A 12,387-nucleotide genomic window follows, 5' to 3' on the forward strand; every position below is an offset into this window, starting at 1 on the left:
TTTTAATAAATTCGTCGAATTCTGGATTGACGACAATTTCTGAACAAGTGACAATAACTAAACTTGGGGCTGCAACAAATGCTGCGACGACTACAACAACTGTGAAGACCACAACAACCCCAACAAAGCCAAAAAATGTAAAGGAATTGAAAAAAAAATGAAAGATGTTATTACGGCTTTGACCATTTTTAACATAGGCATGTGAAGCATCAAGATGCGAAAAACTGAAGTTCAATATAAGCACAGTATTTTAACGATTGTTTACAATTTATATTATAAACAAATGCTAATTTAAAACTTTTCAGAATAACGCCCTCCAAATTCGTAGTATAGGTATTTTGTAAATTTAAAAAAAAAATGCATAAAATCAAAGACAAAAAATAGGAAAAGCTATGGTGAAAGGTGGAAAAACTTATTTGCTGATGCCAAATGGCGAGTCTCAAGTTCAAGCTGTCAACAATTGCTATTCTGCAGACATGTCTCTTGTGGCCATTCAGGATCTTTCAAAACTTTCGCTCATCCAGCAAATGATGAAAGGTTTTATTTTATTAAAAAGTATACCTACTTACACACAAAAATTTAGATTTCAATGTTTCAAAACTCTGGAGCGTGGGTTCAAACGAAGGAAACGGCTCTTGCCTGAATTATGATTTAAAATTTGCTTGGTGTCCGAAGAACGTGGACATTCCTGTAGCAATTTCGGATAAAGTCAATGGATCCAGTTTGACAGCTTTGGCGCAAAAAGCTTTATCTGTGATTTCCGACGGCTCAGTTGCTAGTTTCCTTGCAATTCCTTCGATAACAAAACTGCCGTATTTGTGCGAGCTAAATTTTGTAATATTATCAGCGCTAATCACCATCATAAGGCTAAATCTATTTAATTACAGCTTAAAATTACATCTCAAGATACGTGCTCAACATTGGCTAGTGCCAAAAATGTAGGTTTTGAAAAATGTATTCGACGAAATTTGAAATTACTTTCTGCTCCCTTCAGAATTCACTGTTTGATGCGAGTGGAAAATTGAAAGGTATAATAAAAGTAATTGTAAACAATGAATGAATTAATTAATTATATCATCAAGACGGAGAAAAATACGGAAAGTGGATCAACGTCTGCAACAAGATTTACCTTTTTTCTAATAAACTTGTGAGTCTCATTAATTTCAATTTTTTATTCAAAGTTTAATTTTTTTTAAAGGGAACGTGGCAGCAGAGTTGGGACACGTGTATCAGCCTCGGCATGCGTCCCGTTTGGTTCCAGGACGCGTCCGACATGGCGTGTCTGTCGAACGCGACCAAAAGTAACTGGACGTTGAATTACAATTACTGGACAGCCGGACGTGCGCAGGGGTCGTGGGGTCAGTGGGCCTTTTGCGCCCCCAGCGGTCCCTTCACCCTGCCCGACTCGCTCTCGTGGGCGGCCGGACAGCCAGACAACGCAAGTCCGGACGAATTGTGTCTGCACATGCTGATCTCCAATAACGAGACAAATCTCTCGCTGTCCGACCGGAACTGCTCTCACAAATATGTCATCGCATGTCAGGTTGTGTCAAAATACACTTTTTACTGTCCTCGATCGCACCAGTTCTTTCATTAATTATATAATAATAAATTTGTATTGAGGAGTTAAAAAAAAAAAATTTAAAATTTCAGAGTGCAGAAAATCTTGCAACACTTGGCAATAAACCGAATTGCCCCTCTAAATGTGTGAGAAATGTAAAGAATACAATTGAAAATCGAAAAAAATTTAACTAACAATAAGGAATTACAAATAAAAATAGCAAACGCTCTTCAATGGTAGTGTTTTGACCGGTAAGAATTCCTGTTGACAACAAAAAGATTTGTTCAAATTTAAAAAAAAAGATCTCTTCGTTCACGGTCAGTGGAACTCTGGATGTGGCAAAGAATATCTGTTTTCCTCCAAATCCGTGAGAAGAAATTAATTTATTAAAGATTTAATTTCTATATCAATTTTCCAACAGATGATTTGGGCAGACGCTTGGTCATATTGCTGCTCAGTTGGAATGAAATTAGCCTCGATTGAAGCTTTGAATGAGTTGCAGTGTTTGACAAATATGGTGGCAAAATTCCCTGCAGCAGGTATTTATTAAAGCAATTTTATTTAATTAATTGTCATTTTTTTTTCAATCCTCTGCGATCAAGTGTATCCATATCAAACTGGAAGAGACTTTTGGACTTCAGGGACTAACACAGGTTGCCCAGGTCCGCACTTTTGGTGCTCGGAAAATGACAAAGTGCACGTCGAGGAAATCGCCAATTGGAAAGACGGAAAATTTCCAACGGAAAAAGCGGAAATGTGCATTTTCTTAAATCTTTCGAACAAAACCGTAAGCGGAACGTATCTGGGCGAAGAGAGCTGCGCTGTAGAAAAACCTTTCATTTGCGAAGTAAATTACTTTCAAGGAAGTTTTTAATCTCATAATACTGATTAACATAATTTTAAGACTCTGCCGTCTGCAAATAAATCATATCAAATCAAAAACACGTGTCAGCAAGTTTGGAACGTGACAGATCAGGAAATCAAAACCTACATAATGAATAAAACAGGTGACGTTAGGACTCAAGCCAGAAATCTAAAAGTAAAATAGTTGTAAAATACTTAAAAAATAAAAGAATTAAATGACAAGGCAAAATTTTATACTCTTTTCTTCTAGTGTTACATCAGGTGTTGCGGGAAAAGAGGAGAAATGGTATTGAAGACATAAATATCTACAAAAACTTCTTAATATTTGTCATTTAAACAATTTTCATTTCTAAAAACCATCATGTTTCTTAAAATGCGTCAAAATTAATTTTGATTAGATACAATATGGAAATATAGTATCAGATCAAATTCTGCGTGGTCTAGAAGAACTTTCTGCCAGCAACGTGCCCACAATGCAGGGCGCTTTTGTGGGTTTTGACTCTTGTTCCACGATTAGTAAACAACATTTTGATATGAAACATAAAATTTTAATGACATTTAATTTTATGATCAGACAGCAATGATGAATGCTTGACCATGGCTGATATTTTTCAATGTGGAAAAAATACTTCACCAAGTCTAACTCTTGGACTTGTTACTTTAAATGAAGGCGACGCAACCGTATAAAATTGTAAATAATTATTTTATTTTATTAATCGCACGGTCAGGTGATTAAATCCGCCACTGGTGGCATCAACACACAATATCGTTTGTGTCCTAAAATTTCTTCTTGCACACCAAATGTAATTTTTAAATTATTTTCAATTTCTTCAAATTAAAAATAACACGACAGGCAGCAAAAATTAAGGAGCTGAAAACTACTGGCACATGTATGATGTCTCTTATTTACTATAAATAGTAAATTGTAAAATTTATTCAAAATAAATACTTTGTAATAACGGAAAAATGAGCAAACCAATATCAAACTTCTGAGAGAGAAATTCTGTAGTGAATTTTTCTTTCTCTAATTTTAAATTTTGTTGTTAATTACTCAGTGTCAGTGGGAGGAAACATAATGACCACTTCAACGGGTAAAAAGTACTTTTGGTTGTACATGACTGGATTGGTGAGTTTTAAGAAATGCAATCAAAAATTTAAAATTAAATATACCCTCTTCCATCAATCTTGTCCGTTTAAGGATGCGAAAAAATAATCGATGCATTAAAAATCAGCATCAGCTTGTTATTTTCTGATAAATTGAAACAGAGGCTAATTGACAAGAAAAACACAATCTCCAGAAAATTTGAAAATATATGTTTGCCCCCAAAATATATTATAGCTGATTCTGATGCACAAAACCATGCTAAATCCATACTCGAAATTTTAACCACTTTTAAATAATAACAATATAGCGTGGTTTTTTATTTTACTTCTTAAAATAATATATATAGACATGGGCACAATCCCAAACACTCTGTTGTGAGCTCGGATCAAACCTTGCAATTTTTGAAACACTGGCCGACTTCAACGCGTTTATGAAAATCCTGCCAGGTTTGATTATCTGGTTGATCGTTTAAATTTCTCATTAACTATTTGCCTTTTAGCTATGACGGGCAAAACGGCCTATGTTGACCAAACTTTTGACAATGGCGACGGCTCGGACAGTTGGTGCTCAACTTTCAAGAGACTACCGGCGGGGCTGATGACAAATATCAACCAGTTCTATAGAACCAAAGCATTTCCCAATCAAATTTTCCTCGATTCAACCGGGTTCACTTTGTATGGCGTTGGAGGAAACGCTAATTTCGTTATTTGCGGACCTCTGCCTTAATGATTGATTTTCAAATTTGATATAAAAATTTTATTATTTGAATGTGTTTTGGATATTTTGTAATTTTAGATACATACATATAGCAGTTTCTGAAGTGCACATTAATAATAAACTAGAAAATAATGTAAAATTTATGTTGGTATTCAAAATTTATTTGAACGAAATTTGAGTTCGATTCAGCATCTTCACTTACAATTGAAAATTATCTATTGCGGAATTCGTTTTTACAGTGAAATATAATGTAATTCGATGTTTCTCGGAAATCATAACCGGAAATTTTTTTACATAAAATTAATGTAACTTTTGCGATTTACAGTAATAAATTGTGTTAAAAAATCTATATTATATACATAGATGCGAGCGTTGAATGAAATTAATTATCCACTTGCCTTATTTAAATTGTGTGGACCCCTATCGGTGATCTGTAAAATTTTTAATTGAAATTCAATACATTGCAGGATTTTAATTATGTATGCAGACAATACATATAAATATCTTTTAAATACTGGTGATAAAACTTAATGTATTTCAATCAAAATTTAATAATATAAATGCTTCCAAGTTTATAAAATTATAAAATAAATACCTTCTATTCGTTCTGAGGGTTTGATGAACTTTTCGCTTTAAATCGCCGTCTGCTCAAAATGTCAAAATTTGATTCCTTTTTCATTGATCTTTTGATTCTGACATTGGAAAACAAACCGAAAAAACGTTGGATGATCGAATCACGGACAGGGAAACAAAATTTAAGTTAGGCCGGGAGGAAAAAAAGAGTTCGCGTTCATTGCCCAAGGAGGGTCGCGAGAAGCTGAAGTGAGCTGAAGAAGCATGAATAAGCAAGGCTGAAGGAAAAAAGAACCCAACACAAACGATGGAGACTGGAGAGGATGATGATGTAGAATGTAAGCAAAGCAGCAGCGTGTTGAGCTGTGTGAACATGTGTGAACTTGTTGACTTTTGGAGAGCCAATGGGAGCGCGCAGCCTTCTCGCATTGGCGCCGGGCAGGTCAGCTTGCCCATCCAGACAGACATTATAGGAAGAACATATTATTCAAATTTTGTCAACTTTATAATCGCTACATTTATACCTTTTGTCATAAGAGTAACTAAAATAATCAATTAATATCAATGCAATAAAATACTTCAATATACTTGTAAGTTTCATCAAATATATAGTGATGAATTGGCAATAATGGCATAGATGATGTGTGAGCGCAAAATTTTGATTATTCATATTAATTAAACCTCTAACATTTACACAGGAAAATAAGCTATATATGCATTGCCTAAACTTGGGGTGCTACTAATAATTAAATCAGAATTAAATACATAAATATCTCAATTGTTTTTGTCCCGCACTTTTTCCACCCTGACCATTCGATCTAGCGCCAAAATGATCAAGATGAGGCAAACCTAATTTAAAATATTAATAGCCAAATCCTAATAATGATATTTTTGTACCAATCTTTTGTACGAAATTTCATTCATTTTTTACAATCGACGTAAAAATGCCTACTTTTGTTATTAATTTTCATTGCTAAGGTTGGTACTACTTAATCACTTTGTTTTTGTTCCCGCTTCCGCCCCCACCCCACTTGTTGACTTGTTGATATATAATTCTTTTCTTTCCGTTCTTTTTCTTTCTTCTTTCCTTTTCGGCAGCCGAACGCCGTTTTCGGCCACAAAAGCTCGCAATTTTGACGGTGACCTCGGCCAATTCGATATTTTGTGACCAGACATGGCCGATGATGCTCCTGCTGAGAGGAAGCTAGACGTGGACGACTTGATTCAGCGCCTTTGCAACAGTGTGTTTTTTTTCTATAAAAACCCGATTGTATTTAAAAATTTTGGTTTTATGAACTGGACAGTGAAGACTGCGCCGCCGAACACGCAGGTGGAAATGTCGGACATGGAGGTGACTAACCTTTGCCTGACCGCAAGGGAAATTCTGCTGCGGCAGCCGTCCCTGCTCGAGCTTGAGGTGCCGCTCAAAGTGTGTGGTGAGGCCCTTGTTTATTTTTGTGTGAGTGTTTTTTTTTTATGTATTCAAACTGAAGGGATGATTTTGAATTGCAGGAGACATTCACGGGCAGTTCTACGACCTGCTGAGGATGTTCGAGTACGGTGGCTTCCCGCCCGACTCAAACTACCTCTTCCTTGGTGACTATGTGGACAGGGGCAAGCAGAGTCTTGAGACCATCTGCCTTCTGCTTGCCTTCAAGGTCAAGTACCCTGAGACCTTCTTCCTGCTCAGGGGCAACCATGAGTGTGCCTCTATCAACCGCATCTATGGCTTCTATGATGAGTGTAGGTCTAAATTGTAAAATTTGAGCAATTCTTATTATGTTAGTCATTTAAGTTATTTAAAAATTGTTAAAATTTAATTTGGAAATCATTCAAATTCTAGCTATTTCTTGAAACCCGCGGTGAATTAGAACGATTTTGAAAGATTTTCAAGAGAATACTGCAGATTGATTTTGCATTCAATTATGATTTTCAATGCTTTGAGATAAATTTAAGCCTGAAATTTAATACAAATAATTTTCTAAATTTTTTCAAGATTTTCCTTCAATTTTGAATTTTTGTTTCTCAGGCAAGCGTCGATTCAACGTGAAGATGTGGAAAACTTTTACTGACTGCTTCAACTGCCTGCCGATGGCTGCAATCATCGAGGATAAGATCTTCTGCTGCCACGGCGGCCTCAGTCCTGACCTGCACAGCATGGACCAGATTCGCAGAACAGTGCGACCTTCAGACATTCCTGACCGCGGCCTCCTGTGTGACCTGCTGTGGTCTGATCCTGACAGGGAAGTCACTGGCTGGAACGAGAACGAACGTGGGGTCAGCTACACCTTTGGCCCGGACGTGGTTGCCAAATTCCTTGAGAAACACAACTTTGACCTCATCTGCAGAGCTCATCAGGTCATTCCGTACCTCAATTTTAACCCATTTATCAAATTGGCTTTATTAAATAAAATTTATTCGATGAATTTAGGAATAAATTTTTCTTAAGAGTAATTCTTAAAATGTTATTGTTTTGACACTATTTATACCAATTTTGAGAATTTTTTTTTATACTAATTGCGCTAAAATGACAGGTGGTGGAGGACGGATATGAGTTCTTTGGGAAACGGCAGCTGGTCACCCTGTTCTCGGCGCCAAACTACTGCGGTGAATTTGACAACGCTGGTGCCATGCTGTCCATTGACGAGTCTCTCATGTGCTCCTTCCAAATCCTCAAGGTTTCAGTGATTTTTTTAAATTTAATTTATTTTCTTAAATATTAAATTCAACAGCCGTCTGAGAAGAGGAAGATGCACATGGGCATGCCTGTGATTCCTGCCCTGCCTAGCGTGTCCACCCCCAAACCAGTGATAGCCAGTCCTTTCTAACGCTAACAGCTTGCCATTTTTATTATTTTAATAGTGTCAAAATTGATGCCATGAATTTTCTCAAAAATCGTTAGATCTCCAAGAAATTTTAATTTTATGCAGCTTATCGACTGAAAACTACTCTCAAGGTGCCTTAATCCATTCCAACTCATTGAATATGAATCTCATGAAAATTTATTTGTATTGAAAACTTGTAAGATTTTAGAATTATAAGAAAACATATCAAAGTGAATTTCAGTTGTGCCAAAAATAATTAATAGTTGGTAGTTTATTTCATAGTAAGAAGAGTTGAACTAAAGTTAAAAATTCTAAATTACGTTTCAAAAAATGTACTATTTAGAGATTAATGTGTCAAAAATAAAATGCCTTTTTTTAAAGATGGAAAAGACTGATTTTTCTTTGAAAAAATACCGTTCCCAAAACTAATGTAAGAGGTTCTAGATGAAAAACCACTCACATTTTGGAGTTTATTTTCCGTTGTCGGGTAGAAAAAAATAATTTTTCTAATTTTTTAAAGGTCTAGATGGGTCTTAATAAAAAATTTTATTTTAGAAATAATGAAAATATATTTACTGTTATTCTTTTTAAAAGTAAACATCAGGAGTTTTGGACAATACAAAGCAAAAAAATTCTTTTTCTATAAAGATTGTAACCCTATTAAAATGTTCCGTTTCATAAATTAATCACAAGTTACTCAAAAGGCATTATTTTGCTTCTTATAGCCAAGGCACAAGAAATTTAATAAACACATTTACAATAAGAATTCTTCTAGATAGACCATACCAAGTGATTGATAATATTCAAATTTTTTTCAACAGACAATAAAATTAATTCAGATCCTCTATTTATCATAATATTTTGGCACTTAAGGAAATCAGTTCAGATTCGTAGAAAGTTGAGCTTGGTGAAGGAGGATGCCTTTTTCTTTAAGCCCAGGATTTTGTCCTCGTCCTGCTTGGTCGGAATTCGCTTCATGTAAATATGAGGGTACGAGTCCTTGAACTGAAAGACCAATAAATTAATTCCAAAGGTTGGGTAAAGAACAAAACTACTAAAAAGCAGAAAGCGGGGGAGGGGAAATACCGTGAGGAGGCGTTTGGCCTTTTCCTTCGGCTTCATTTTCTTGTCTCCGATGATGAGTTCAAGCAGCTCCTGCAGCGCCTTCTGCGAACCTGAGCACTTTTGCTGCTCGAACTGCTGCGTTGACACTTGTCTGCAGAAGGTCACTTTTGGAGGGCTTGGGGCAGGCGTCTTCGAACTAATTACGCTACTGTTGCGTGAATTGATCACCCGCAACGGGCGCGGAAGGGTCTTCTGCACACAAAATAAGAACAACTACTGATTACCACACCAAGCACTACACCAACCCTATCTAAGATAACAATTTTTCAATCTAAGAGTAGAGTTCGTTTGGTGAAAATTGGCATATAAACAATAAGCTAGCATATTTTAAATCAAATAATTAATTGGAAAATTCTAAACGTTGTAAATTCTACAAAAAATTAGGTCACCAGAAGACTCAAAACTTAAGCAAATTTCATATGATTCCACTCAATTTTAACTACCATCAAAAAATTTGTACCTCTTTGTTCTGAAATTTGGCAAGTTGTTGCTCAACTTCTGCTTTCAAATCAGCCGGAGGAGACAAAATGGAGTCTCTTTCATCAAGCAGGAAGGTGACCACCTTGCAAGAGAGGGTCCTGCTGAATTGGTTGATGCCGCCTTGGTCCTCTGGAAGGCCGAGAACAAACTCGCAGAAGGACTGAATCACCTTTTACAATAAAGTTGTATTATTTATTATCTTAATGTTAGAGGCAAATTTCAAATTACAAATTCCTTTGTGGTCACGTCAGGGTAGAATTTCAGGTCCTTGTTTGAAACCAGGTTGCCCAGGTACTGCAGTAGGAAGCACAATTTTTTCCGACTGTCCGGCGGCAGCAGCAGAAGCAAGAGTTGGTAAATTTTCTTAGCAACCTTAGTGTTTTGGGCGTTCATCAATCCTATTGACAAATTATTATAAATTTTTTTAAAAGCTATTTTTAAAAACAAACCATTTGAGACTGAAGTAGCTCTGCTTGTTGTGGTTTTGGAGGAGACGACACTCATGTTGCAGCTCTGAAGGGAGTCTTCAAGCTTTTTGCTCTGCTTGGCCTTTTTAGCCAGGACCTTGATGGTGGCCAGGGCGGTGCTCATGTTGAGCTCCTCCAAAGGCGGCTCCTTCTCCTCAATCGAGTTTGACAGGGCCAGGTTGACATAGCCCCCTGAGTGACTGCGAGTGTGGCTGGGCTCAAAGGGGTTAGTCGACTTGGGTCGGTCGACGGTCAGGGAGGACATGTCTCTTTCCAGGCAACTCAGGCGAGATGAACCTGAGGTTGACTGCCACTGGTCTAGGTCAAATATGTTATCCGAGGATTGGCTCCTATTCCTTTTGCTTCTGGAAAAGATTTGGGATTATTCATTAAAATAGATCTTGCAATGAAAATTGAGAAGATTCTAGCACTGTTAATATAAAATTTGTTTCAATAAATTTTACTCTAGAAAGATTCATCATAAATCTAAGTAAGTGTGAAATTATATGTATTTTAAATTTAATTTTAAATTAAGCCTATATTTGAAACTTATCTGTTTTTTGACAAAATACTTTAAAAAAATCATGAATTTTAACAATGCAACTTCAACCACCTTTAAGCTAATAAATTTTTTAAATTAACCTGCCGCGGTTGAACTTGAGGGTGCCAGTGTGGACAACCCTGGTAGTAGGGCTTTCAGTGGTGAAGGCCGTCTCAAAGCATGTGTTGGGTGGAAGTTGGTAATGGGCCAACTGGCTCATATTGATGCTCTCGTGGAAGGGATTGGTGCTTGCAGGGCGCGGAGGGGGGATGACAGTCCACGGGGCTTCATCTTCAGACTCTGAAGACGGTTCGTAGAGGACGGGCTCGATGCTTTTAAGCCGTTCTGTCCACGACTCTGATGAAGGAGACAAAAGGGAGTCTTTACTTCCTGCAATTGAAAAAAATTAATCCAAATTTGTTAAAAAAAGGTTCCCAAATCAGTTCAAGTTTAGTAAAAACTAAAATTCTTACCTTTAAGGTCACAGTCTTGGGTTTCAAGAAAGATGTAGGCATATCGAAAGACATCTGCCAACTCCCAAGAAATGAAAGGTTGCTCTGACGCTTTGAAATAATTGACAATTTCCACAAGAACGTCTTTCTCAAATCCAGGGTAAGTGTGCGTAGCCCCGAAACCAGAGATGGAAGGCCCTGAAATTCCAGATTAAAAATATTTCCTCTGAATAGTACAGAAATATCTACAATTTGATAGGTTTTTCATGGCAGACTGCACCCAAGTGGGAAAATCCCTTTTGTTTTTCTCGAAGTACTCCTTGATAGAGGCACATGGTTCGAAGTTGGCATTTTCTGCAATCCAGAGTCCATTTATGAAACTGGGTGGGATCAATTCCTGAATGTCCTTTCCATCAAAAAGGGCCTCCAACCTTAAATTGTAATTTCATAATAAAAAAAACCACTTCTTTTAATCAAATTTTGTCCAGTTACCGGCCAAAGAGGATATTTTCCCAGACTTTCTCAGTTTCCAGGGCGTTTTTCTGTCTTTTGGCTGCCTGGGCCTTGAGGTCCTCAAGGAAGACCTTTGGGTCATTCAAACTCTCCGCTGAAGAACTTTTTCTCTTCATAGGCGATCTGGCCAGACGCATGGGACTCGGCGGTTTCAGCACCGGAGCTGCACTGAAGTTTGGCAGAGGCACCGTCCTCAGAGGCAACTTGCTGGGAAACCTGCAAAATTTGAGGTGAAATTTTAATGCAAGGTTTTTGGAAATCATATCTTACTGGTAGAGGGTGTTGTTGGGCTTGAAGTCATTAGACTTGTCGGCCAGCACCGGTTCAAACACTTTTGCCTTGAGGAATTTGTCCAGCAGAGCGATCACCTGGTTCTTGCTCAGGTATTCAAAGTGGTTGTTGCTCTGCAGTTTTGCCAAAAACCAGGCGGCCGCCTCGGCCCCCGAAAACGTGTCCTCGTAGTTGCGGAGGAAGTGGCGGTGGCTCTTCACGGGCATTTCCACGCGGAAAGTGTTGACGGCCGTGTTCCACTACAGGAAAATTTTTTTAAAATAAAATGATTTATGTAGAGAAACAACCGACGTTAAAGTCAAACCTTCTGTGTTGCTTTGAAGGGGTTTCCCGAGTCGACCTTCCATGTCGGCGCCTGCATTGTGCGGAAAATTCAAACGACTCACTTTTCCATTCGCTGCACTAGCGGTTTCTCTCAAAATTCTCGGGAAAATACCGAAAATTTGACCAAATTTAAGCACCTCCGTGTTTATCCATGACGACCGTTGCCATAGGCATTGCTGGCGCCTGGCTTGAAAAACCCAGTGATACCAACCAAATTGTAAGTAATTAAAAGTTTTTTATAAGTGAATCGTGAAAACAATTTATAAAAATTAATTTTAATTTATTTATTTGCTAAAGATAACAAAATTTTAAATTGCTCTACATTGTTTTCAATGAAAAATATTTGTTAATTTTATTAAATCTTGATTTGCTTCTGTAGGTTGGCAATGAATCTTCTTGGTAATGAATCAAGCAATAAGGAATGAAAGGTATGAATGAGCCGATCAGTGAGCCAAAAAATAATTTTAAAAATATTAAATTTGATTAAATTTATAGGTGGTAGTTAATATTATTAACTAAAAAAATTAATTAATTAAACAAATTTCATTG

The 12,387-nt window shown here is 37.0% G+C and overlaps 3 protein-coding genes and 1 long non-coding RNA gene across 7 annotated transcripts; 3 read left to right on the top strand and 1 right to left on the bottom strand.

Annotated features, from left to right (window-relative positions):
- The first annotated feature begins 1,781 nt into the window (after positions 1 to 1,781).
- On the top strand, positions 1,782 to 2,315 carry LOC132204726 (uncharacterized). The gene is made up of 4 exons (XR_009442549.1): positions 1,782 to 1,812; positions 1,864 to 1,928; positions 1,983 to 2,100; positions 2,164 to 2,315. It is a non-coding gene; the product is annotated as an uncharacterized LOC132204726 (long non-coding RNA).
- On the top strand, positions 2,316 to 4,256 carry LOC132204615 (uncharacterized). The gene is made up of 10 exons (XM_059633236.1): positions 2,316 to 2,408; positions 2,466 to 2,600; positions 2,676 to 2,711; positions 2,824 to 2,941; positions 3,000 to 3,106; positions 3,154 to 3,228; positions 3,279 to 3,315; positions 3,481 to 3,551; positions 3,877 to 3,976; positions 4,030 to 4,256. The coding sequence occupies exons 1-10, from the start codon at positions 2,316 to 2,318 to the stop codon at positions 4,254 to 4,256; spliced, it is 999 nt and encodes a 332-aa protein (XP_059489219.1).
- A 1,591-nt stretch (positions 4,257 to 5,847) lies between these two features.
- On the top strand, positions 5,848 to 8,026 carry LOC132204729 (serine/threonine-protein phosphatase alpha-2 isoform-like). 2 transcript variants are annotated; one of them, XM_059633438.1, is made up of 6 exons: positions 5,848 to 6,061; positions 6,125 to 6,256; positions 6,333 to 6,563; positions 6,850 to 7,178; positions 7,355 to 7,498; positions 7,553 to 8,026. In XM_059633438.1, the coding sequence occupies exons 1-6, from the start codon at positions 5,995 to 5,997 to the stop codon at positions 7,646 to 7,648; spliced, it is 999 nt and encodes a 332-aa protein (XP_059489421.1). In that variant the 5' UTR covers positions 5,848 to 5,994; the 3' UTR covers positions 7,649 to 8,026. The 2 variants fall into 2 exon arrangements, with proteins under 2 accessions (XP_059489421.1, XP_059489422.1); XM_059633439.1 differs by having other exon boundaries at positions 6,130 to 6,256.
- Positions 8,027 to 8,189: 163 nt separating this feature from the next.
- Positions 8,190 to 12,025, bottom strand: LOC132204728 (DEP domain-containing protein 1B-like). Of its 3 annotated transcripts, none has more exons than XM_059633436.1 (11): positions 11,819 to 12,025; positions 11,494 to 11,753; positions 11,203 to 11,439; positions 10,960 to 11,141; positions 10,732 to 10,908; positions 10,360 to 10,648; positions 9,700 to 10,079; positions 9,479 to 9,648; positions 9,231 to 9,419; positions 8,732 to 8,962; positions 8,190 to 8,650 (listed from the first exon to the last, which is right to left on the bottom strand). In XM_059633436.1, exons 1-11 carry the CDS (start codon positions 11,873 to 11,875, stop codon positions 8,528 to 8,530), a joined length of 2,295 nt encoding a protein of 764 aa, XP_059489419.1. In that variant the 5' UTR covers positions 11,876 to 12,025; the 3' UTR covers positions 8,190 to 8,527. The 3 variants fall into 3 exon arrangements, with proteins under 3 accessions (XP_059489419.1, XP_059489418.1, XP_059489420.1); XM_059633435.1 differs by having other exon boundaries at positions 9,700 to 10,082; XM_059633437.1 differs by lacking the exon at positions 8,732 to 8,962 and having other exon boundaries at positions 9,700 to 10,082.
- Positions 12,026 to 12,387: the final 362 nt, after the last annotated feature.

The sequence above is a fragment of the Neocloeon triangulifer genome, unplaced genomic scaffold (assembly GCF_031216515.1).
Source record: "Neocloeon triangulifer isolate White Clay Creek 2 clone unplaced genomic scaffold, ASM3121651v1 ptg000022l, whole genome shotgun sequence".
Lineage (NCBI taxonomy): Eukaryota > Metazoa > Arthropoda > Insecta > Ephemeroptera > Baetidae > Neocloeon > Neocloeon triangulifer.

Coding starts and splice junctions, on each gene's coding strand:
- LOC132204729 (XM_059633438.1), top strand. CDS start 5,995: ATGGCCGATGATGCTCCTGCTGAGAGGAAGCTAGACGTGGACGACTTG. Junction 6,257..6,332: donor GGTGCCGCTCAAAGTGTGTG/GTGAGGCCCTTG, acceptor TTTGAATTGCAG/GAGACATTCACGGGCAGTTC. Junction 6,564..6,849: donor CTATGGCTTCTATGATGAGT/GTAGGTCTAAAT, acceptor TTTGTTTCTCAG/GCAAGCGTCGATTCAACGTG.
- LOC132204615 (XM_059633236.1), top strand. CDS start 2,316: ATGTGCATTTTCTTAAATCTTTCGAACAAAACCGTAAGCGGAACGTAT. Junction 2,601..2,675: donor CTCAAGCCAGAAATCTAAAA/GTAAAATAGTTG, acceptor CTTTTCTTCTAG/TGTTACATCAGGTGTTGCGG. Junction 2,712..2,823: donor GCGGGAAAAGAGGAGAAATG/GTATTGAAGACA, acceptor AATTTTGATTAG/ATACAATATGGAAATATAGT.
- LOC132204728 (XM_059633435.1), bottom strand. CDS start 11,875: ATGCAGGCGCCGACATGGAAGGTCGACTCGGGAAACCCCTTCAAAGCA. Junction 11,440..11,493: donor CCCAACAACACCCTCTACCA/GTAAGATATGAT, acceptor CAAATTTTGCAG/GTTTCCCAGCAAGTTGCCTC. Junction 8,651..8,731: donor AGGCCAAACGCCTCCTCACG/GTATTTCCCCTC, acceptor TTGGTCTTTCAG/TTCAAGGACTCGTACCCTCA.